Raw genomic sequence first — 23257 nt, forward strand, 5'->3', positions numbered from 1 at the left:
AAAGTATGAATGAACAGTTAGCAGCTGAAGTTGCATGAAGATTTGTTGAAGTCTGTGTGATGAATTATGGGATTTATCTCTGGAATTATGAAAGTTATGAATGAGAAAAGTAATAGCCATCGATTCCCGACCAAGCTGAACGTTTTGATGTTTGAACTGAGTTTCTGCGATGTTCAATGCGGGAGGAGAAGAGGGCCAAAATACCGGCGGAATAATAAACTTTTCGTCCGTAGAAGAACATTTAGTTGGAATGCTGTTAACAGCATTCCAACTAAATGATATAAAACAGAGAAAGGAAGCAAACACTCACGATTGGTAACCAAAAAACAATCATCTTTCAGCAACAGAACAACATGATCAGACTAAGAACTCTTGCTGTAAAAAAAAAATGTTTGACTAATGAGCCCTTATTAAACTTTTCAAGGGAAGCCTCCCTGGATACTGGCCTCTCCTGCTTTATTAAAATACTTAACCTAATTCAAACTTCATTATTTTTTTTCTTAATAATTTTTCATTATACTAGCAAGCCTCTATGTTTTCTGATTTCATTAAGCAGTAACCATGACTGCAGCAGCACACATACCTGTCTCAAATGTTCCTCGGCCTGCTTGTCGCTCTCCTTCACACAGACTCGCTTCCAGTTGAGTTTCGCCGCCTCGAGGCACTCGCCAGGGACAGTTGGGTCATTGAAGCTGAAAAAGATGGCGTTGTGGGGCCGACGAGCTCGATTCAAACCGATGAAGTTGCTCTTGTTCATGGGCTGGCTGAAAAAGTGTGAACATTTTCCAGATACGCTGCATTAGCACAGTGACATTGAAAATTAAGAGTGTACAATATTGTTGTTTACAGAGGACAAATAAGGTTACATTATGTTTTTCCCTTACGCTATATTTTGATTGACGTCAGGCCGGAAATAATAATCCACCGGGGTGTCGAGGCGGGAAAAGCTGGCCGGGGGAATAAACAGGGGAATGGGCTTCTCAAAGAAATGTTGATTCTCGGGTTTGCGCAGGATGATTTTATCGTACAAAGAAGTGTCTTTTCCACCTTCTGAATCAACAGCGAGGCACTGGAAGTCTGCCATCCCTGAACAAAAGCAAATGTAATCAATACATGTGAAGAAAAAGTCAAGAAAATATCTCACATTAGTGAAAGGGGAAAACACTTCTCTACACAACAAGGAGGTTAAATTAAACCTTGGAATTTGTATGTTGTTGCAATGACTCCCAGGATATCCATGTGGATCTCAACGTCTTTGGGGTCCTTCTTTCGCACCCGACGCCGCACTCTGAGCACCAGGTTGCTCGAAGGGTAGCGGTTTCCACACAGGGAGTGACAGAAAGGATCCTGAGGTCGGAAACGCAGCTCAAGACGCCTATTGGGATGAGCGAAGGTCTGTGGGATTCACAGGAAATGCAGACAGGTAGATTAGTGCAGTTTAGAAATGAAGTGTCTAAAGACTTCTGCATTTGTTTTCAAATTGCCAGATTTCGTCTTTAGAGGTATATGAACATTTTAATGAAAATGGATTGTTCAATTTTATTTTGAGACTCGAATGATGCATCTAAATATAAAAAATGCAGTTACAATATGTATAGTGTCCATTGTTAATATTCATTTTCAAGTTACCGGTAGTTTCAAAATATTTATGTTGTCCAACAATAAGAAGCCATGCTTTTCTAAACTTAATGTCAAATAGTTTTTCCGTCTTTTTTTCTTCATTTTAACACATCATGTCCATGCTTGAAATGTTTATGAAATTATTCTTGAATTGAAATTGCTCACCCAATAATACAAAATTGTATTTTAAGCTAGTCCAAAATGTTTTTGAAATGTAGTATTTTGGCTAACAAGGAAGCCATGAAGTTTTATATCAGAATACTCCGACATTCCATCATATAAGGTATAGAACACCAATGACTATATTATATCATGTTTGCATACACAGCATACTGTTAGGAAGATATTTTAACATACGTCACAAGTGAGGGCATTTAAATACACTATAATGGATAGCATAATAGTGAACTAGAACGGTTTGTAGGACTGTTTTAAGTCACCCATTTTAACCTCCAGGACTTAAGAGCAACAGCAGTGTGTCCCAGTGACGGCCAGCTTACTTTGGACACGGCTCTTTCCCCCCCGAGAGTCTCCAGCATCCTGTCCGAGCTGCTGACCACCGCTGGGTACTCCACACACACCAGCCTCTGGTCCTGCAGCTCCACGCTGGACGAGCTGCCGGGGACAGCCTCCTCAGCCTGCGGGGACAGAGTGAGCTCCTTCAAGATGAAGTCCAGCTTGAGCTCCTTGTTCTCCGACATGGTGGATGAATCAGTTGGGATATCCATGCAGACACATTAACAAACATGTAGTTAAACCATAAACTAGAAGTAAGAACGCGCGCTCAATTAATTACAGCAGTGTGTGAGTGTGTGTCCATGTTCAAAATAACACCGTGCGGAAACAAGGTTCAGCTAACGTTGGTTCCGCAAGTGTACGTCCCCTATTGTAGATTGGGTTTCTCTGTTTAATAAATGCAGGGAATTTACCACTCATTTGAATAAGTATATAATAAAAATAAAAACAAAGTGATGTCGACATTTACCTTGATTTTTTTTTTTTCGACCATTAAATGTGGCCATTACCGATACTACTATAACTTATATATACTGTAAACAATTTGGAAACATATTATCATTAAACGCAACAGATATGTATTTAAATGCTGAGATTCAACTCACATACCAAAAAGACACGTAGAATCATATATGATTTAATTACATTTAGTAGTTTTTTGACTTGATTATCAATTTGATATTGTTAAATAATGTTTTTAAATTATGCAAAGACATTATCACATCTGTACGTCACCCTATACTCGCACCTTTTTTTTAATCAGGTAAAAACTTGTTTTAAAAACCTGTAACAATGAACTCAGTGCGTACATTTGGCCACGAGATGGCGCTGTAAAACCAAAGGAAATATATGATGGAGAAAACCCTCTGGCGGTGAGAATACCATGATGCCTCCATCAAAATTAAACAACTCAAGTAACTAAATTACTTTTTTTTAATACTCTGTGTCCACTTGAATGATCTGTCTTCTTCCTATTATTTTATATTGAAGATCAAATATTTACATAGCCATTTTATTTAATCTTTTTATTATCAGAAACTAAAGAGACACTCTTTTGTGACCTTTGTAAAGAGGTCCCTCCCAGAAACTGTCAGCAGAATGTCATCCCCTCAGAGAAGAAGACTTTGAAGAAAAACAGTTTTGTTTACCAAGTGATATAAGATGTTTTTACAAAGGTGACTTTAATGTGAGGTGACACTGTGTTTACTTAGATTCTAGTTTGTCTTCTTCTCTTGTGCCTTTAAGGGAGTACAACGCATAACATTGTTTTCTTAACCAACTTATATTTGCTTTTTTAATATTTTTCTCTTTGTGTTCTTGAGTGGGCCATTTTGGTGATGACTGCTGGAATGGTGCATTCATGTGCAGTTGTAGGGATTGGGAAAATAACTTCCCTTATTGAAGGCCAGCTAATGTGATGTTGTTTTTGGTGCTGGAACTATCGAGTTATCAGCCTGTACGTTAAGACAGGTCTGCAACATGTTTCACATTAGCTTAAAGATGTAAAGCAGTGAGTATAGAGGATGTCCTCAAAAAAATTCAAAGTTATCAAATTCACATTATGTTTTTCCAACATGTGAAACACACACACGTACCACAAACAAATCCATGCATCTCTTCAATATGCTGCTGCTTGTAAATAAAATATGGCAGATTTGGAGTTCCATTGAAAAGTTATTTATTTTTGATTGTTTGTGAACATGCTAACTGATTCCCTTTGCATCAATTACTAACTCCCTGGATTCCTGAAGAAGAAGAAGAAGAAGAAGAAGAAGAAGAAGAAGAAGAAGAAGAAGAAGAAGAAATGCCTCCACAATGAAAACCGTAATAAAGTATTGATACATGGAAGTCAATTAAGGTGGTATTTAACAATTGTTAAACAGTACTCAAACCAATGTAAAACTGCTTACATAAAAATACATTATGAATATTTGAGTTTAGCATAAATGCTACATGAGTTGTGGGACAGTTAAAGAAGTTTGAACTTTTTCGTTTTTTAAAACATAGCCCAAACTTAGTTCAATTCATTATCATTTTAAATGTTTTGGGTAATCATTTTGTTCAACATAGAGGCATGCCAGCAATACAAAGTATTTATTTAAATATGAGTCACCCATCTGATTCTGTGTAAGATGATTTTTTGGACTGCTCACATTTGCATGGTGTACTCAATAATGTTAACGATGGCTCTCTGATTGACCTACATGGCTCACTGTGATAGTTGAGCCATCGTTAGCGTTATCAGTGACACCTGTGCTTGCTCTGCTATGACAAGGTAAAAATACCTGCAGTGAAAAGGGCTCATGGCCTTAGATTAGCTAGAAAACGTCAACAACACTGGACAAGAACCAATGATGGCTGAAATATTTGGCAGTTACCCTCCATCTTTGATAGAAAAAGGTTTGCTCTGAAATATAAACTAGAAGACTCCCTTCATTGGTTTTCTTGGTTATGTCTACCAATTTGGACGAAAACACTGTTAACTATGATTGCTTTGTTGGTTTGTTTATCTGTTTCTCAGCAGGACCAAGAAAAACTACCGAACCCATTTTCATGTAACTTGAAAGATGGGTGTAGCATGGGCCAATTAAGAACCCATAAAATGTTGAAGCATGTCGAACTAATTTGAATCAACTTAGTGAGCACTATCAGAGCTTCAATAAAAACATAAATGGTGACGTCCAGCCTGGCTTATCACACTGTGAAGCTCAGTGTTCTGTGGTATGGATATATGGAGGAGGGGACAAAGGACTGACAATCTGTTGTGTTCTGTGGTAAGGATTTCAACTTTTTTTTCTGTCTCTTCTCTAGGGGGCCCTCGTCCATCGAACAGTGTTCCAGCTCTGGGTGCTATCTCAGTCAAAGGCCTGTCCACTCCTCCCTGCACACAGCAGGCCTGTTCCAGCCGTTACAGTGTGGGGAGGCCATGATAAGGTTATCAGACGGTTACTCTGAAAAAGCCTGCTGCTGTCAGATTTCCCCCTTCTGACACTCACTCTGACTTCTCACTCAGCGTTTCCCCTCTCCTGTCATCCCTTCTCTCAGCTTCTGGACATCCAACGTTTCTGACTTGGGTTTGCAGCTGGCTGTATGTTAGTCTGAAAGTCTTTCTGTATGCATGACAATATTTGAGTATATGGTTTATGCATTAAGCCACACCTATAGGGCCTTGTCATCTTCTGTATGCAAAATCCAAGATTATTACATTAAATTGCATTTAGCTGACGCTTTTATCCAAAGCGACTTACAATAAGTGCGTTCGACCAACAAGATACAAACTTGAAGAAAACAGAATCATATAAGTACATCAGGTTTCATAGAGCTAAAACATTTCAAGTGCTACTCAACTGGCTTTAGATAAGCCAGTCCTTTATTAGTATATAAGTGCTTTGTTAGTAATTCTATCGCTCGAAGTGGAGTCGAAAGAGATGAGTTTTCAGTCTGCGCCGGAAGATGTGTAAGCTTTCTGCTGTCAATGGGGAGCTCATTCCACCATTTTGGAGCCAGGATAGCAAACCCACGAGTTTTTGCTGATGGGACCCATCAGCAAAAACTCGTGGGTTTGCTATCCTGGCTCCAAAATGGTGGAATGAGCTCCCCATTGACAGCAGAAAGCTTACACATCTTCCGGCGCAGACNTAGTTTGGGGTTTTTAAATTATTATTAAACTGTGAATATTCACTCAAATAAATACAAAATATAATAAAATAAACATTAAGGTGCAGCATTTCGATGAACTGAAATAATCTGTATTTGAACTGTACTGTACTAGTACCTAAGCAGCCGGCTTGACATTATGACTTGCTTGTCATTGTATTTTCATGGTTTTTTAAAGAAAAATGAACTTGTCCACATTGCTTGCTGAAAGGGCAGATCTGCTGGCACACAATGTCTCCTGCTGTGGAGAACACCCTCTCGCTAGGGACAGAGGTAGCAGATACAGCCAGGTAGGGCTTTGCTAACATGGCAACATAAGGATATTTGGCGTTTGTGATAGCTTTGGCTCGGTCTGAACTTTTTGCAAGTGGTGGAGGCTTAAATGCTAGTGGGAGTTGGGTTTGCACTTCAGTCTTTTTTCTTTTGGTACCGGTGATATTCACGTTCGGGTGATGCCTTTTCAAATGAGTGTGCAAGTTTGATGTATTGCCAGCCGTGTAACCAATTAGTTGAACAATGCCTAGAAACAGCTTTGGTTCGGTCCACCTGTCTTTGTCCGTCATCCTTGTACGTAATTGCGAAACCAAAATAAATGTTCCCAACCCGGAGACTTCAATGATGCTGGAGGATTTTCGAGCTCAACTTTATCTGCGTTCGCCATTTCGACAGTTCCTCAAATTACTGACTAAATTTGAACGCATCCCTCTGACCAGCTCTCATAGTATGCCTCTCATCCAATGAAATGACTTGGTCGCTCTATGACGCGTTGAACCCAATGTGAGCAAATTACTCTGAATGCTGCGACGCAGCACCTGAGATTACTTCCAAAAAGTTGTTCACGTTCTCAATTTTTTACGTTTAACGTTATATTCGTTCGGTACACACGTGTACCGAACCAAAGGATTCGGTACGGGTACGTGTACCGTTACACCCCTACTGACCATGCTACAGAAGTGAGCAGCAGAGGTGGGGAGAGGCAGGGCTATGGCTTCATCTATCGGGAAATGATCGTATAGAGGCGATTACACAGAGCCGTTTGACCCCCCAGAGCGTTTCGTTTGCAAATCTATCCACCTTGGGACCCGTTATCGTTTGTGGGGTCCGTTTCTATCGTTTTGTTACGGCCTCGTGTAAATGTAAGGGCTATACGCAAGAGAAACTATGCGGATCCAACCCGTTTTGTTCTCATGTAAACGGGGTCTAAACCTAATTTTCTGCTGCAGCTGAATAAGAGGCTATAATGTCGTGATCCAGACACCCGAAAACAAGTTGTGCAGGCTGTGTGTTGGCCATAAATTAAAATTAACTGCAAAAGAAGCAATGAACGTTAGCATTTAGCATCAGCACTAGCTTGCCAATTGTAATGACAAATTTGTAATTCACTAAAGTAGGGATATAGCGATTGGTTAAGGCATCAGTTTATCACTATCACATTCCCAATATAACGGTTTTAATTTGCATTAAACATGTCACAGCCACACACACACATTACATCATTGGTGGTTTTTGGGGATTTTCCCTTCAGTGCAGTCATGTGTTACATAGGGTTTTGTGCATGTTAATGGTCTTCATTGTATTCATTTCAAATTAAAAGACGCCCCTTTTCGCAGCAGACTTTTTAACAAAAAGGCAAGACCCAAACCTCAAAAGTTATACAATTTAGTACAAAGTACAAGTTGAAGGGGCCCTATTATGCTCTTTGGGGTTTTCCCTTTCCTGTAAAGTGTTCTATAGGTTTTTGTTTTCAATTAAAATCCTCTCTTTCCTACCACTTCTGTGAATGTTCAGTTTATTTCAAGAACTTAGCCTAAATTAGACATCGAAATTATACCAATAATTGACTTGCCTAATGTGTTTACCATTTCAGATTATTAGCTTATGATACATTTAGGCAGAACGCTGAGTCACAGCAAAGGAGGCCAGGGGAGCATTGCAAATCTCCATCTGAAAAAAACAGGCATAAATAATCCTGATAGGCAGGTCATCATCGCGAGGGTGCACCAGCAGCTTATTCCCTAAACACGAGATGAATGAATCAGCAGCAGACATCTCATCAGCTCTTAAGATCGCGCTTGGCCCTCGACACGCGAGAGGATGAATCTGACAAACTGTCCCATTATCGCGGAGTATTCAATCTTTTCAACACAGTCACATGCTACCAGGAAAACAACAAGAGCTAATCTGGAGCGTGGGATGGGTAGATATTCCACTGAAGTCATATGTCGGATAAAAACACTCTAGTTCTTCTCAACGCAGAAGAGGTCACGGCGCGATTGCCACCCTGTTATCAATTAGCTGCTCAGTCACAGGGTTGGCAGTCTGTGTGCAGAGAGTGGATTTGAACGCGCCGGTCTTTTTCACCCTGCGAGTTAGCGTCTTGCGAAAAGACAGGTCCGTCTGTGGCACAAACACGAATCGCACCGAGTGTGAACTGAAAGACACAAAGGAGCTTTATGCGGCCTGAGCACTTCCATTTACACACTGGAATTACATTTGGCTGTGTGCAAGTTGTTTACCACCAGCCTCCTTTTCTCCTGTCCTGGGTGAATGCTTTAAAACTGTTTCATAAAAGACACAAACAGCCTGCTCAGTCCTTGTGAAGGAATGATTTTCAAGATCCTAAGAGCCATTTTCAGGAAGCAAACGGCCGATTCCTTTTATCTACTTACTGCAGGAGATGAAAGGAACTAGGGGAATTTGGACTAAACAGGGGTTTGAGCACATCTTACAATAATTGTCAGTACAGATTAATGAATGGTAATTACTTTTAACAATGCACCAATCGATCAGCCAATGGTGGCAGGTTTTGAGTTGATCGGCCATGACTGGTGACCATGGATCAACGTTGATCATTTTGCCGGTCAAATGTACACACATGTGGTGCATGGTGGGTTTTTTTGCCACACACTGAACAGTACAGACAGTAATGTGAAAGCCACACTCAATATGTTATCAGTGAAAACATTTTCCAGCATGTTTGAAGAGAGGAACTAGGCGACTTGTATCCAAAATAAACCATGGAGGAACAAGGTCAAGTATCGTGGTGCAATTCTGGAATAAAAGTTCCAAATATGTCCCTGTTTGCTTAACTATAGTTCTAATTTGATTTGTGGGGCAAAATGGCCATCACATCTTCCCAGAGACTGATGTGATGTTTGGTTCTACCCAACCAGCTGTCCAAAGTCCAAAAGATATTCAGATCATATTCAAAGTAGTAATTTATTTTATCTGAGAATGCTTTTTTTTTGTTGTTGCTAGAAACTTTAACATTAATCCATTTAATATTTGGTTTAAGTTACTTTTCTGTCAGCAGATTAATTGATGAATTGAGAGTCTGCAAGTTACTTGATGGTGATAATGATACAGATAAAGACCATGAACTATCCTTGAATTACATTACATGGTAGATGCACTGTTTTTTATATTGCCGGAATATGTGCTTTGAAACATGCCTCTCGTCCATTTACGCGTGCAAACATAGGGACAAGAAGCTGGGATCGAACCGCCAATCTTGAAGGACAACCTGTACTACCTCCAGAGCATTTAGGCCCATTCCCAAACCGCCCCCCTACACCCTACCCCTCCGTTTGCGCGTCAGGAAACACGTTGTTTACAAGTAGTTCCAGCAAACATCCACTGATAAACTGCAATGTTAACAACCTCATGATAGCCTCATATGTTTTAACTTAGGATCATACCTGTGTTTATTCAAAAAGGTAAAGGTGTGCATTTTATTATAAAGTTGTGTATATTTACAGACTGTTGCAAAAACTAAGAAGCTTATAAACATCATGTTTAAAACTAAAATAGCTTTGCAAAAAAGTAACACAATGAAATATGTTTGGAGTTTTATTTGAGTCATTAATTTACATTTTTTGTCTAAGAGATGCTGATTTGAAACCGTTGTTACATACAGTTACGGCATTTCCTGTTTCTGCCGGAGAGAGGGGAGGCCGTCCCAAAGCTTGCTGCTGTATTTACTCCCTCCATCTGACAGGAGGGAGCCTCGTTGAGCTGCGAGTGTGGCTACAGACGGAGTTCATTCCGTCACGGAGGGGTAGGGTTGAGGGAGTGGTTTGGGATTGGGCCTAAATCTACCGTGATTAACATAAACATGGTGGCCAAAATAATAGAAACTCCTCTTGGTTAAAAACGCAGTGCAATTCCACAGAATCCCAAACGGTAAGCTCCAAAAGGACGATACAGGTTTATTGACACCACTTCAAATATGTTTATGAAAAACAAAAAAGACTGCACCTATTCTAACTTAGCACCTCATAAACTGGCAATTGAGTTAACTAGTAGGAGAAGAAAACTTACAAAACTACATACCTCATTATTTGTAAGGGATTATATGTAAAGTAATTATACTTTTTAAGAGGGATCTATGTTGTGCTGTTAGTTGCTGGGGGGTTTACTTAACAGAATGTGTGGTTTGTTGTTGATTTATGTGTCTAAAGAATTCCACGGGGGATTGTGTAAATGGCCCGACACAAGAATAAAACTATTAATTCGTTCATATCATAAAACTAAAAACCTCCAGTATCGGGCCGGTCAATAATAAGCAAACTATTAACAACAGTGAGTGGGTGGGAATCATCTGAATTTCTCCTTGCTAAATAACAAAACAAACAGTGTTAGGTCTGTACTTCCTGGAACCCCCACAGACCCTCACTCTACACCAAACTTAATTTAGATCAGCAGATATCCATCTTCATTTAGATCACATCTTATTTTTACAAAAGTTCTTGCAAGGCCGCTTTCATCTGTGGACATTAAGCGCTGATGCACTGAGAGACGAAGATGTTTTTAAAAGAGAGGTATTGAAAACAAGTATTTTTCTAATTGACAGTAACAAGAAAATAGTCTTGCAAGTGCCTTATAATGGTCACAGGGATTTTGAGGAGAGCCTCTGGTATTCCTCAGGGAATGTGCTTCCTGGGGGAAGTTCACTTCTTAAAAAAAAACTAAAAAGGCTCCCTCTGTTAATCCGACGCTCAGTAAAGTGACACTTCACTACATTCAGGCCTTCAAAATAATAATTGTATGTTTCAGCTAGATCCGTAATCTGTCAAATGTTCCTAAAGTGTCCCAATAATTTAGTATTTGAAAGTTTTAACAACCAAAAACGATGGAACTCAATGCCAATATTAGAATCCTATCAATATTTTAAAAAAACTATATATACCAGTTTAAATCATGCCAGCCATAACAACACTTAGGAACTGACTTTAGGAAATCAAATATACAGAAAACAAGCTGAATAAATAAAAGCATTTTACATAATAAGAACATTTCAGAAACATTTAAGGTTTATGTTCAGACATTGAATTCATCACCTCAGTATTCTGAAACACTGGCGAGAGCCCTTCTACTCAGATGTTAGTGTTTTCATAACTTATACAAAGCTATGTCAGGCAGACATGCCACATGGTGACAGTGAGTTTAGTATAATATGACAGAGAGGTCAAGAAGGTCAAACAATGAATCTAGTGGACCGTTTTGTCTCCATGGTGGCAGGAAAGCTTAATGACGACTGAATGAACACATGCTAACAACAGTATATTAATGATTAGCATGGGGTACAAACTGGTGTATTAGAGTGGGATTACAACCAAAATATAAAATAAGTATAGTGCAGAATGCTGCAAGACAAATATTTTTACTCTGATGCATAATGAGCAAACCATTAAGCAAATAGGCCATCATTATAATACGTCGTACTGACATGCATAAGGAGGGAGGGACAGAGCCAGGACAAGCCCGGACAGAGAGCCTCAGAGCCCGGCCAGGCTCAGGTCTGAGCACCACTGCTCTGGAGGACTGACCACTGGCTGCTTGTCGTAAACAACTCGCAGAGAACAATGGGCAGGGTTGGGTTTACTTTATCCGATTATAAAAATATGCATATATATTTTCTCCAGCGAACAGATAACCTATTCAAGCCCCGCAGAAAACGCAGATATAACCTCGATTAAACATCATAGCACCAACGTCTACTAAATCCATCACTGGGTCTCTCCAAAAACAAGTCAGCCCCAGCGCGAGAGCTAACGTTAGCTGGGAGCAGCGACCCACTCTCGGTCGGGGATTTATCTTGCCTGTCAGCCGTGTTTTGTCGGCCAAAAAGCAAGCCAAACACCCCGTGTACAGTAAAACAAATCATATGCGTTGATATTCACTCTCAGAAAAACACACAAACCATAAATAATCGGACCTGTTTACCTGTTAGAGTAGCTGCACTCCACAGGGCGCCGCCATCTTTAACACCTCACAGCCCATCCCACCGTAGTCTGCCTCCGCTGTCGGGCTGCATACAAACTAATCCCACACGTTAGCGCCCCGCAAGTCGCAAGAGAGACTTTTACAACTAATTAAACCTTAAAAATAGCTCTAAAAAATATGTTGACCTACATTAAGTCAATCTTAAATTATAATAGCATCCGTAACCCGACACATTAATCGCTAGGTTGCAGAGCTAAGATTGTTTTTCCCATCTCACCCATTGGTGGAAGGATGAAATGTGTGTAATGCGGTTTCGCGTGACCCACATGTGAAGAGCGCACGCGCATATTAGATTTTTTTTTTTTACCAGGTAGTGGTGAGATCACTGTGGAAGCCGCCAGAAAATTATTTTAAAAATCGAGTAGTTAGGAATTGTAAAATGTGGGCCTATGTATATGCAGTATTTGGAAATAATTAAATGTAATCAAACACGTAGTATTTGCAGTAATCTTATCTCAAATACATGTATTTCTTATTTGCTACTGAAACTACAATCAATGTTGTGCTATAAAAGTAAGCAATGATATTTATATTTTGCCATTACTCATCTTTCAATGAACACACTCTGACCCACATGTGAAGAGTGCACGCACATTTTTGTTTCTGTTTTTTTTTGTCTCGGTAGTGTGGGATAAGCATTGAAGCCCAATAACGCCAGAAAATTAAATATAAAGTTATGAATGACAAAATGCATACAGTATTGGGGAGAAGTGATAACATGTAATCACACTATTACTTTTACTAGATTTTGTAGTAACGTATATTTACTGTAACTCAAGAGTGGGCCTAACTCAATTATATTAACATTCCTTTGTTGCCTTTACTTTATGTAGATAAATAATACATCTACAAACAATGTTCGGCCATAAAAGGTATATAGAATTATATTTAATATTGTCATTACGTATGCCATGACTCTTGTTGAAAATGAACAGTAGTTGTAGTAGATCAGATTTGACTTGTACATCTTAATACAGTTGAGCATCAAACGGGAAAGTATTTAAGTAACGAAAGATTAACATAGCCTACAAAACCTTGACTGAATGTAATTCTGGCATACTGTGGACGATGGAGTAGGTAGTAGTAATAATAATAATAATAAAAATAGATTTACTTTGTAAGCGCTTTTACAGGTGCTCAAAGTCGCTTTACAGAGATAGTGAAAAGAACAGAACAACAAATAAATATAGTTAAAGTCACATTAAAATCAAGCAATACAACAACAATCACACATTAAAAGCCAGATTGAAGAGGTGAGTTTTTGTACGTTTTTTAAAGGTGGTAGAGTGAATGTAACTGGTATACAAAATATGATGCAAACATCTTGAAAATGTGGTTACAAGTGTTGTTGAAAATTGTTCAACAGGAGCTACTGACTTTTCTCTTTTGTATTGTATCATGTTCTTATATATTTCATTTTACAACATTATTTTTCATTATCCTAAACTACGATAAGTTATATTACAAAACTGTAATGATCTATTGCGTGTCATAACATCCTGATGATAACAACAGCCAAATAAATTCATTTTAAATCAGAAAAAATAAGCTAAATTCTTATTTTTGTAATGATTTGTATTACATACAGAAAGGATGAGACAAAATATATGTGGATTAATAAGTTATGTTTGATAGAGTGAAGAGATGATTTAAAAATACACTTTAAAAACAATTTTAGAGATAAAATATTATAAATATAAGAAAATCGCTAATACTAGTTCAAGTCTCAAGAGTCAAGACACTCTTTGTCCACCAGATGTCGCACGTGCACCTCCTCCTTTATATAAATCCTCATCCTCAAAATGTGTATCCAGTCTTCCACTTGCTCTTCAAGATTTACATATAAATATATAATATAAATACAGTAATTTCTGAAAACTTTTTTCCCCTACTAATATTTTTAACTATTTGATCATATCAACATATCTTTTAGTTATGTTACCTACATGCGTGACACTGAAGCATCAAACTAAGAAATCTGTCATGTCTGAATACTGACAGGCTTTAACAAATAAAGACAGAGTCAGCAGTGTAAACGTTGTCAGTCTCCCGGACTGGTTTGGTGTGTGTACCGTTGGAGGTGCTACAGTCTCATGTGAGCATTTAAATCCTTCACACAACACAGTCATACACACAGTACGATTCAGAGTAAATCCTGTAAATCAAACAGTGTGTGGTGGAAATATTTGGTCGGATTTTCAAGCGGTAAAATCTTGTTTCTGTTTTTCCTATTTTTATTTTTTTTATAAATAGTGATTTAGTTGGGTTTTTTGGGGGACATTTCTCTCTAAATTCAGCAAAAAGGCAAACTAATTAAGCTTAAATTAAAGCACAAAAACGTTATTTTGGAAGAAAGTATTTATTGACTTTATTTTTTAAACATGTAAGCCTACCTTATAATATTCCTTTTACCCCGGAGCATTGGGTGTTTTGTGTGCTAACTGTTCAGGGACAGAGAAGGCCTGTGTTTTTTATACGCAAATTTGCACCTGCAGGTTGGCCTTTTCATTGGTTGAAACCACAGTCAGATTCCCCTTGCGAAATTATCTGATTGAAAATCAGGGAGGGGAGAAAAGGGGAGAGCAACAAGTGTGATGGTTTTACACTGCTTTGCTTTGCTGACTTTTTAGTAAAGGATTTTAGCGACGAATTTCCCTCATCTTAGCTTCTTACAACGGCAGAAGAAGGACATTACTTTTTATTACACCGATTTCTCGGGAACTTTCTTGGTTAACGGTGAGTCTAAAATAACTTCTAAATACAGTTAGTAAGACTTGTAATACTATTTCAACAAATAATATAACAATTTAAGCCGTACGAATATCAAACAAGTACTAGGCTACTAATTAAACTTTATTCTTTTGATAAGAAGAAAGATACGCATATTCACTTACCGTATAGGCCTACTTGACATTACTGCTGAGTATCCCACTGGGAACATAAATTAAATATAAAAGTAACTGAAATTATAAATATAACTGTATTCAGAATATCTTAGATTTAAAAACATGTAGCTAGTGACGTTGTTTACGTCTTTCACTTTGAACAATATTGTTTGGTTTCCATGGTGAATTTTGTTTTTATCCTAATTGTGTCGCACATTATTTTGTATGGTTTAGGATCAACATGCCGCGGTCATTTCTGGTGAAGAACAAAAGGTGCACGTCCTTTAATGTTCACCGGTCATATGAAGACGAGCCGAAGGCCCCCTTACAAACAGGTAATAGGCTACTGCAATAAAACATTTAATTATCTAAATATGTTTGGAAATACGGTTAGGTTAATTAAATTAAAACTGCCTTCTTGTAGCCTACTGCCTTAAGTCTTTATTTTGAAGCAGCACTACGTTTGAAATATTTGCATGAATTTCGATTTGAAGGCAGATTGTATAAGAGATATGCACTAATCCTACATATGTTATTAATGATGTTAAAATACTGAATAGAAGTTAACCAATTTAAGAAATTGTGACGACTTGCAGAGTTTTATTGTTTTATGAAATGTACAATTTGAGGGTTTTCCTTTATTTGAATCAATAACACTGTTAGTTGCACATAGGCCTACATGTTATATATTTCACATATCCATAGGCCTATACAGTATATCGTTTTCAGTATTTATTGTACATGTACTGTACACTATCATTTACTTTTTGCTTTATCTTTATCATTTTATATGTACATATTTTTCAAATTCACTATTGTATGTATGTTTCTTTCATGTTCTATAGCTTCTATGTTGCAATGTTGGAGGACTCTGAGACTTATGATATTAACTATGATATACTTATTCTGCATTATGACAAATAAAGCCTTTCAATCTCCTGAATCTTTTATTTATTGTGGTTTTGCAGATGCCCCACCTGAGGCTCAGAGCACAGACTCTGAAGACAGGCCTCAGTCGGTGGAGCAGTCTTCCCCTGCAGACCCCTGCTCCTTTGAGGAGGAGGTGAAGCTCGAAAGCCCCTTACCTGGTCACCCAGAGCCAACCAGACCTCCTGTGGCCCCCACTCAGCCATACTACCTCAACGGTGAGCTGCAAAAGCATATATCTCCTTCAGATTTTATAAAAATATTTTACTTTTTACGCTGCTACAATATTGCTATATGCACATTATATGGACAATATTGCACTAATATTTATTTTTGTACATTCGATGGACAATCTGCGCTAATGTACATTCTCAAAATATTGAAGGGACTGTTATTTTGTATATATTGATTGTTGTGTTTTTATTTAGGTCTGTGTGCAAAATGTATCTTTGACTGTGTATATCTATACATATTTGCACACATATTTTAATATTTTATACACATTTGTTTTTATATTCAGGTTGTGGGAAACAGTATTTCGATCTCTCTGTCTGTACACACAAACTGGAAGATTGACAATAAAGTTGACTTTAACTTGACTTTAAAACCTTCGTTCAAATGGATGATTTTCTGTATGTGTTCTCCCTCAGAGCCTCACATGGCCGGATTCCCTCCCTACTACAAGCCGCCGTACGCCTGGGAGCCGATGCCCCCCTCCTATAAGATTCGTCAGATGAGCTTCAGCCCCACGGTGCTGCAGCACGCCAGCAGCCTGTACGGGTCCCACATCAGCCGAAGCCCCCAGCCCCAGAAGCCTCTGGACTGCAGCACGCACTACTCCCCCACCTCCAACACCTTCCACTGTCTCACCTGTGAAAAGGTAGGTCAGCCTCACACCTGTGCATATATACTATAATATGTAACTGTTCTAAATAAACTCTAAAAACAAATGCTCCGAAAGGTAAACAAATAAATAATGCATATTTTTTAGTGATGTCAACTTAAATTGAAATTATGTTTAACCAAGAACCTACACTGAGCTGGAGGAATTTGTAATGTGTTTTTCAAATATATTTTTAACTTCACTTGAGCCAAAAAGTTTAGATTGAATTTCCAAAAAACAAATACTTTTTACACATTACTCTTACACAGGAATTCTTGAGTGTTACTGTATGAACAATTTCCATGATTGTAAACGCAAATGTTTAGGTTGACATCAGTTCAAAAATCAAGCTGCTCCAGTTAGATTGCTGCAGTAGTTTTCATTTAATAAATATCTTTGTTGAAGTGTGTATCACATTACATTATACCAAAAGTTTTCAACAACTTAGACCAAGTAAAACTAATCAAGATAACAATCCATTTCATTTGGTCTCTGTGATGATGGCGTATCACCTCTGGGTATTTGTTTGTTTATGATACTCTTTTAATATGTTGGTTGTTTTAAGATATTGTATATTTTAGCCGGATGACGGATTATGGTAATCGGTTGCTGGTTCTTAATTTATCAAAGAAACAACCTGAGAAAACGTTGGAGACAGCCAAAACAACCAAGAAAAACTAAAATGTTATCATTACCGTTCTTTACTTATTTATCACCTGGTCTTGTTGTTTTAGAGAGGTGGAGACCTCTGCGGTTAATTCGGCTCCCAGTAAAAACCTCCTCAACGTCTTGATGTGAAATTATCACACGAACAAGCCGAGCAACAACTGCTAAAGAAACAGAGATTTTTTATGTGAACAGCTCTACTTTAATATTTGTACCTGTTTTAATCACAGTGTTTGATTTGGAGTGGAGATGACCTGTTTGGATAATGAGGCTCCCGCTAAAAACCTCCTGAACAATGAACAATGAAGTAATCCCAGTAAGAAGCTGACTGCATTGATGTTAATAGTTAAGACAACAACTCCCATGTTATCTGTTTCAGGTGTTCTCAACGCCCCACGGACTGGAGGTTCACGTCAGGAGGTCGCACAGTGGAACGAGACCTTTCGGATGCAGCATCTGCAGGAAAACCTTCGGCCACGCCGTGAGCCTGGAGCAACACATGAATGTCCACTCCCAGGTAAATCTATGGGGACTCTCCAAAGCTGTATGAAATATTAAAAGTTTCTTGAATTGAATGGGCTATTCAATTAAAGTTTGTCTTCTTGTTTATTGACAAAAGGATAAAATTCAATAAAATCCAGTAGACAATAGCAGCACATACATTATGTATAAGTGATGTAAATACATATGAAGGGCATTATTAAAGTTAAAATAAGCAGATATTTCAGTTCCAGGAGAAAAGTTGAAATCTTTAAAAATGTAAAATGGATGGGTTGTTCCTTTTGAAAAAGCTGCTTTTGCATTTACCTGACCTAATTCTGAGTTTTAAAGGTTTTCCCCAAGTTGTTAAGTTAATGGCACTAAACATGACTTAATACATCTGAAGAAATGGTTATGATATGAAAAAAGAATCAAGACATTCCCATTAGTAAAAGTTGATTTCACTCAATCCATAGTTTAGTTTTTACGCAATATAAAAAACCTGACCTTTTCCCACCAATGGACCCACCAACAGGTCTATTGAGTAGATATTGTTGGTGTTCAAATTTACATTTTATTCTTGTACTATTAAGAACTTCTTGTCTATGCTGGTCTAAATGTGACCTATAAACTTGGAGAAAAATTCTCTTTTTTCACATCTTTTTTATTTGTTGATTACTGTGTAACACTTTTACTTTCTTCTTTGACCAGGAAAAAAGCTTTGAGTGCAAGATGTGCGGGAAAACCTTCAAGCGCTCCTCCACTCTGTCCACGCACTTGCTCATCCACTCGGACACGAGGCCGTACCCCTGCCAGTATTGCGGCAAGAGGTTCCACCAGAAGTCTGACATGAAGAAACACACGTACATTCACACCGGTAGGTCACAGTCATTTTACAAAAGGCAACCTTATATGAAGCTGTTCATGGATGTTATTATCTGCTATCCAGGTGCAGCAAGCAGGAATTGTTTCCAGGAGTAATAAAACTACTGATAAATCAGAAAAAGAAACTTAAACAAATATCCTGTTGATTTGCATGTCTGGTGTTCCTGCTTCCACGCAGCGCTCTGTGAAAGGAGGTCTATGCTGGTGACATTTGTTGCAAATAAATATTTGACAAATCTGAACAATGGCATGATTCTTCACCCGTAGTTGTTATTGCAAACATTTTCGAGGGAAAACTCATACAAGCACCATTTTGAATGAATCAAAGATATTGGATATTATTTCTTACTGTGTTGTTTTTGTGTGTTTTATTATAGGTGAAAAACCCCACAAATGCCAAGTGTGTGGTAAAGCGTTCAGCCAAAGCTCCAACCTGATCACACACAGTAGAAAACACACAGGCTTCAAACCGTTTGGGTGTGACATTTGTTCAAAGGGCTTCCAGCGAAAGGTGGATCTTCGCCGACATCACGAGAGTCAGCACGGCATGAAATGAAAAGGAAAACAGTGTCTATATGTACATTTCTATTAAATAAGCTGATATTTATTCCTCATTGAAGGCCATTTATAATGAAGAAATTGAGTGATTGATGAAAATGTATCTGTTAATATATCAAGTGGTCATTTAAAGATGTGTTTACATGATGAGTGGGAGATGTGTCAATGCTAAATATACTTTTATTTCATAATTTATTTAAAGTATGCCTGATCAATGTGTGTGAGCTATTCAATGCTTTCAATCGGAATAAAAGGGTGAAATGTCTGCCGATCTTTGTTTTTTCTTTTAGAATAACGACAAATATTGGGAAATCCAATATAACATCTTTGTGCCCTTAAGGCAGAATACATGTTTGTCTAAAATGACTGGATGAGATCTGTAAACACACTTTTACTCCTCCGTTCGCCTCTTTCTGTGTGTTTTGTCACTTTTCCTGTCAGAGCAGGATGTAAAATATTTAACAGCGGCCTTGTATGAAAATCTCTTACAGGGATGATGTAAAATGGAGTAACGCTGCATTCAAATAACACATGGAACAGCATGCAAATATAAACCCAGAGAGTTGACTGGAAAGCAGATGAAGGATTAGGGTTAGGGTTAGTCTACTAATCTGAGTAGAAAATCAAAATTGCCCAAACTGTTGGATGGACTGTAACAAACTTTGCACACATGCAGTCAGTGTAGCTGCTCAGCCCTTACCTTGCGTTGAGTCGAATGGGATACAGGGATTAATACGGGACTGTGTAAAAAGGGATTGATTACTTAGTCAACTGTTACCACACCCAGACGCCTTTTGGATTAACTTCAACAAACAAGTGTCGGCTCTAACGAAGACACACCGCCTTCCTCAAACACCAAACCTGTTAGGACATTAAGCTGCTCGAGGCAAATCAGATCATCACATGGGCCTTATAAATCTGACACCAACAGGATGCAGCGCTGCCAGAACTTGTACAAGTATTGGTTTTTGGATAAATTGGACCAATTGCTGATATAAGATAGTGATGGCAATACTTTTTCTCAATTTTTTCTCAGTGGGGCAATGATGACACATTTTTTCTAGGCCGACCCAGGTTAGCATCGCAAGGCAGAAAGCTAATGGGATTTGTCCATTGGGTAATATAGCAGAAAATAACTGTGGCAAACAAACGTCTTCATTACATCTTTGACTCCATATTTGAAGTGTACATGCAATGCCAGAAGTAAAAAGCTAACTTTAGGCTACAAACAAACATCATGGTCACTTGACCTTAATGTCACCAACGCTAAGCTAAAGGTGGCTAATGTTCGCATTGTGATGTTTAGTAGTCTCATTTAGTCGATGTTAGCAACCACTGTTGATACATAGAAGTATTCGATATTCAAGTAAGGTGTGTTTACTCGTGTATTTTTTGTCACAGACCACAAATAGAACATTTCTAAAAGGTCAACTATTATGCACAATCCACTTTTTCGTTTATTTTATACATCAACGTGTCCCCTCTGTGTAAAAGAGATTCTGAAAGTTTCAGGAAAAAAGATTAACTCACTTTTTGTCCTGGTCCATTTATATAAAAACCTGTCTGAAAATGAGCTGATCAGATTTTGGCCACTTTATGATGTCATAACGATTTTTAATCCCCCCCCCCACCTTACCACCTGAATCTCCTCCTAGAGCACCATTGTGTTACCAAATATCTCTCATGCCCCTTTCACACCAAGGCTTTTCCTGTTCTAGCTCCGTGCTAGAGCTTTTCTGGTTCGGAACCGGTTCTTCGGTTCAGCTCCCGCTCTGTTCACACCGCTCAGAGCCCGACTGGTGCTGCGTAATTGCGTAACCGTTTGCGTCATGACGTAACCGTTTGCGTGCCTTCTTCATAAAGCCAAACCGCGCGGAAACCCCTCACATCGACAACAACAAATGGAAATGGAAGAAATGGGACGACTTTACTACCAACTTTACATTCGTTACATGCTACATTCAAAAGTTCTTTACAATCATCATCATCAACTTCAACGACGATTCCGTAGGAGAAAGAAGGTAAATATACGTCCTATTCGATGGCGTTAGAGCTAGCTGTTGTTAGCCTCTGCATGCGCCAAGCTAAAAATACCCAGCTTTGCAGCATTAATTACTATGGTATAACATTAAAACTGATTCTCACTGTCATTTCCATCATGTTGAGGCTGGCGGAAAGGCGGATGTCGCGTGTTATTTGGACACAGCCCAGTTCTTCCAACGTAAGCGTGACGTATGCGGTGCTTGCTTTCTAGACCGACAACTCTTTGGTGCTTGAAACAAACCGGATTCCGGAGCTTAGAGTCGGCTCCGCTGCAGTGTGAACAGGAAAAATCGGTGCTTTTCAATCTCAAGCTCCGAACCGGCCCTGGAACCGCATTGGTGTGAAAGGGGCATCAGAGGGGCGTTGGGAGTGGCTCCTTATTTTCATCCAAAGTAAAAGACAGAGAATCAGCACTTTTCAAACAGAGCTGAAACAGAGGGGATTATGGTATGCTGCAATGATCTGTTTGGTATTTTGAGGCCAAACACTTCAGAGACATATTTTGTGTATATCTGAGACTTATAATAAAGTAATGAAAAACGGTATAATAGGGGACCTTTAAGTTTGTGTTGACAACAGATATTTTTTAAAGGCCCTGACACACCAGGCCGAAATCGTCCGTTTTCGTTAGTCGGACGACGAAGCGTGCCCTGTCGTCCAAATTCAATTTGGTGTGTCCCGCACCGTCGGCCGTGACACGCCTTATTTGGCCTTTGATGGCTGACGCACGGCCGATTCAACATGTTGAATCGGCCGTGACGAATACACACTACCGCCGGCTGCTGGTAAGGAGAGTTATTGCCACTCCCGCATGCGCAGTTCGTACGTGCTCGGCTGAAGTCTTTGCGGTGTGTTCCAGTGCGACACATGGCCAAGAGTTCTCTGGTGACTGCCTGGTGTGTCAGGGCCTTAAGGCATATAACTAAAGAAAGGGGACCAGACAGTCGTGGTGAAATGCAAACTACTTTCTAGGTTTCTGGACTTCTTCCTGCACCACTCTATGGGATCTATAAAAAACACATACTGTATACTATGTACTAACAATTAAAACCTGGGATCATGATTTCCCCTGTGTTGTGCCGAGGGGAGTCACTGCTGCAGAAATCAGGGAGGACGAGTTAGGGCTTACGGTCTGGCAAACAAATCTGAGGCCTTTATGCAAAATGTGTTGCCATTACCACGGCAACAGGGTCCGTTGTGATCTTGTACAGTTACAACTGCTGCTGCCACCACCACATCCTGGTGAGAGCAGACGGAGCAAATCAAAATACTGCACAGGTTTAACCAACAGTAAAGGGATGCATTTTGGGTGGGACCTAACAAACAGGACATGAAGTTCCTGAAAGGGGAGGAGCCAAGCCTGGGGGGAAACGGGAAAATGTGAAAATAGTGTGGAGAGGTCACCTGTAACACAAGTGTACAATTGTTTGGTTGTGAAAAGCTTAAAGTGGAGAATGTTTGCTTTGTAACAGAGATGTCTGAGAGAAAAGCTGATGAAGACTGTGCAGGAACTTTTTATCTGGTTATCTAACCCTTTGTTCATTTGCATATGTGTTCCCTGAAGCGTTCGGTATCGTGAAACTTGCAAATGTACTCTTTCTAACTGTTCAGCTCTCACAGAGCACCACTAGTAAAACATAAGTTTCTGAAATTCAGTACTCAGCATGAAAAGGTGCATTCAATATATTGAATCTATAGTATGTTTGCAGTGTGACAGAAGTCATTTCTTCAAGTTACTGCCAGTACAGTGGAGCCTTAGCACTAAAAACCAACGCTGTTCCATCCAACAGCCAACAAATGAACAAATCAAGACTCAAACATCAGCACTGTGCCTCAAAAACTAACAAACCCC

General features: G+C 39.0%; 2 protein-coding genes across 2 annotated transcripts; one reads left to right on the forward strand and one right to left on the reverse strand.

The window, feature by feature from the left end:
• Positions 1 to 560: 560 nt before the first annotated feature.
• gtf3c5 (general transcription factor IIIC, polypeptide 5) lies at positions 561 to 2457 on the reverse strand (the record flags this gene model as incomplete). The annotated part of the gene is made up of 4 exons (XM_010769772.1): positions 2121 to 2457; positions 1197 to 1395; positions 885 to 1086; positions 561 to 764 (listed from the first exon to the last, which is right to left on the reverse strand). Coding segments are annotated over exons 1-4 (833 nt in total), but the record flags the coding sequence as incomplete, so codon positions are not given.
• Positions 2458 to 14241: 11784 nt separating this feature from the next.
• Positions 14242 to 19627, forward strand: gfi1b (growth factor independent 1B transcription repressor). Its single transcript, XM_010769771.1, has 7 exons — positions 14242 to 14814; positions 15198 to 15298; positions 15932 to 16108; positions 16541 to 16770; positions 17819 to 17956; positions 18631 to 18796; positions 19182 to 19627. The coding sequence occupies exons 2-7, from the start codon at positions 15205 to 15207 to the stop codon at positions 19358 to 19360; spliced, it is 984 nt and encodes a 327-aa protein (XP_010768073.1). The 5' UTR covers positions 14242 to 14814; positions 15198 to 15204; the 3' UTR covers positions 19361 to 19627.
• Positions 19628 to 23257: the final 3630 nt, after the last annotated feature.

This window comes from Notothenia coriiceps, unplaced genomic scaffold (genome assembly GCF_000735185.1).
Source record: "Notothenia coriiceps isolate Sejong01 unplaced genomic scaffold, NC01 NC01_scaffold00007738, whole genome shotgun sequence".
NCBI lineage: Eukaryota > Metazoa > Chordata > Actinopteri > Perciformes > Nototheniidae > Notothenia > Notothenia coriiceps.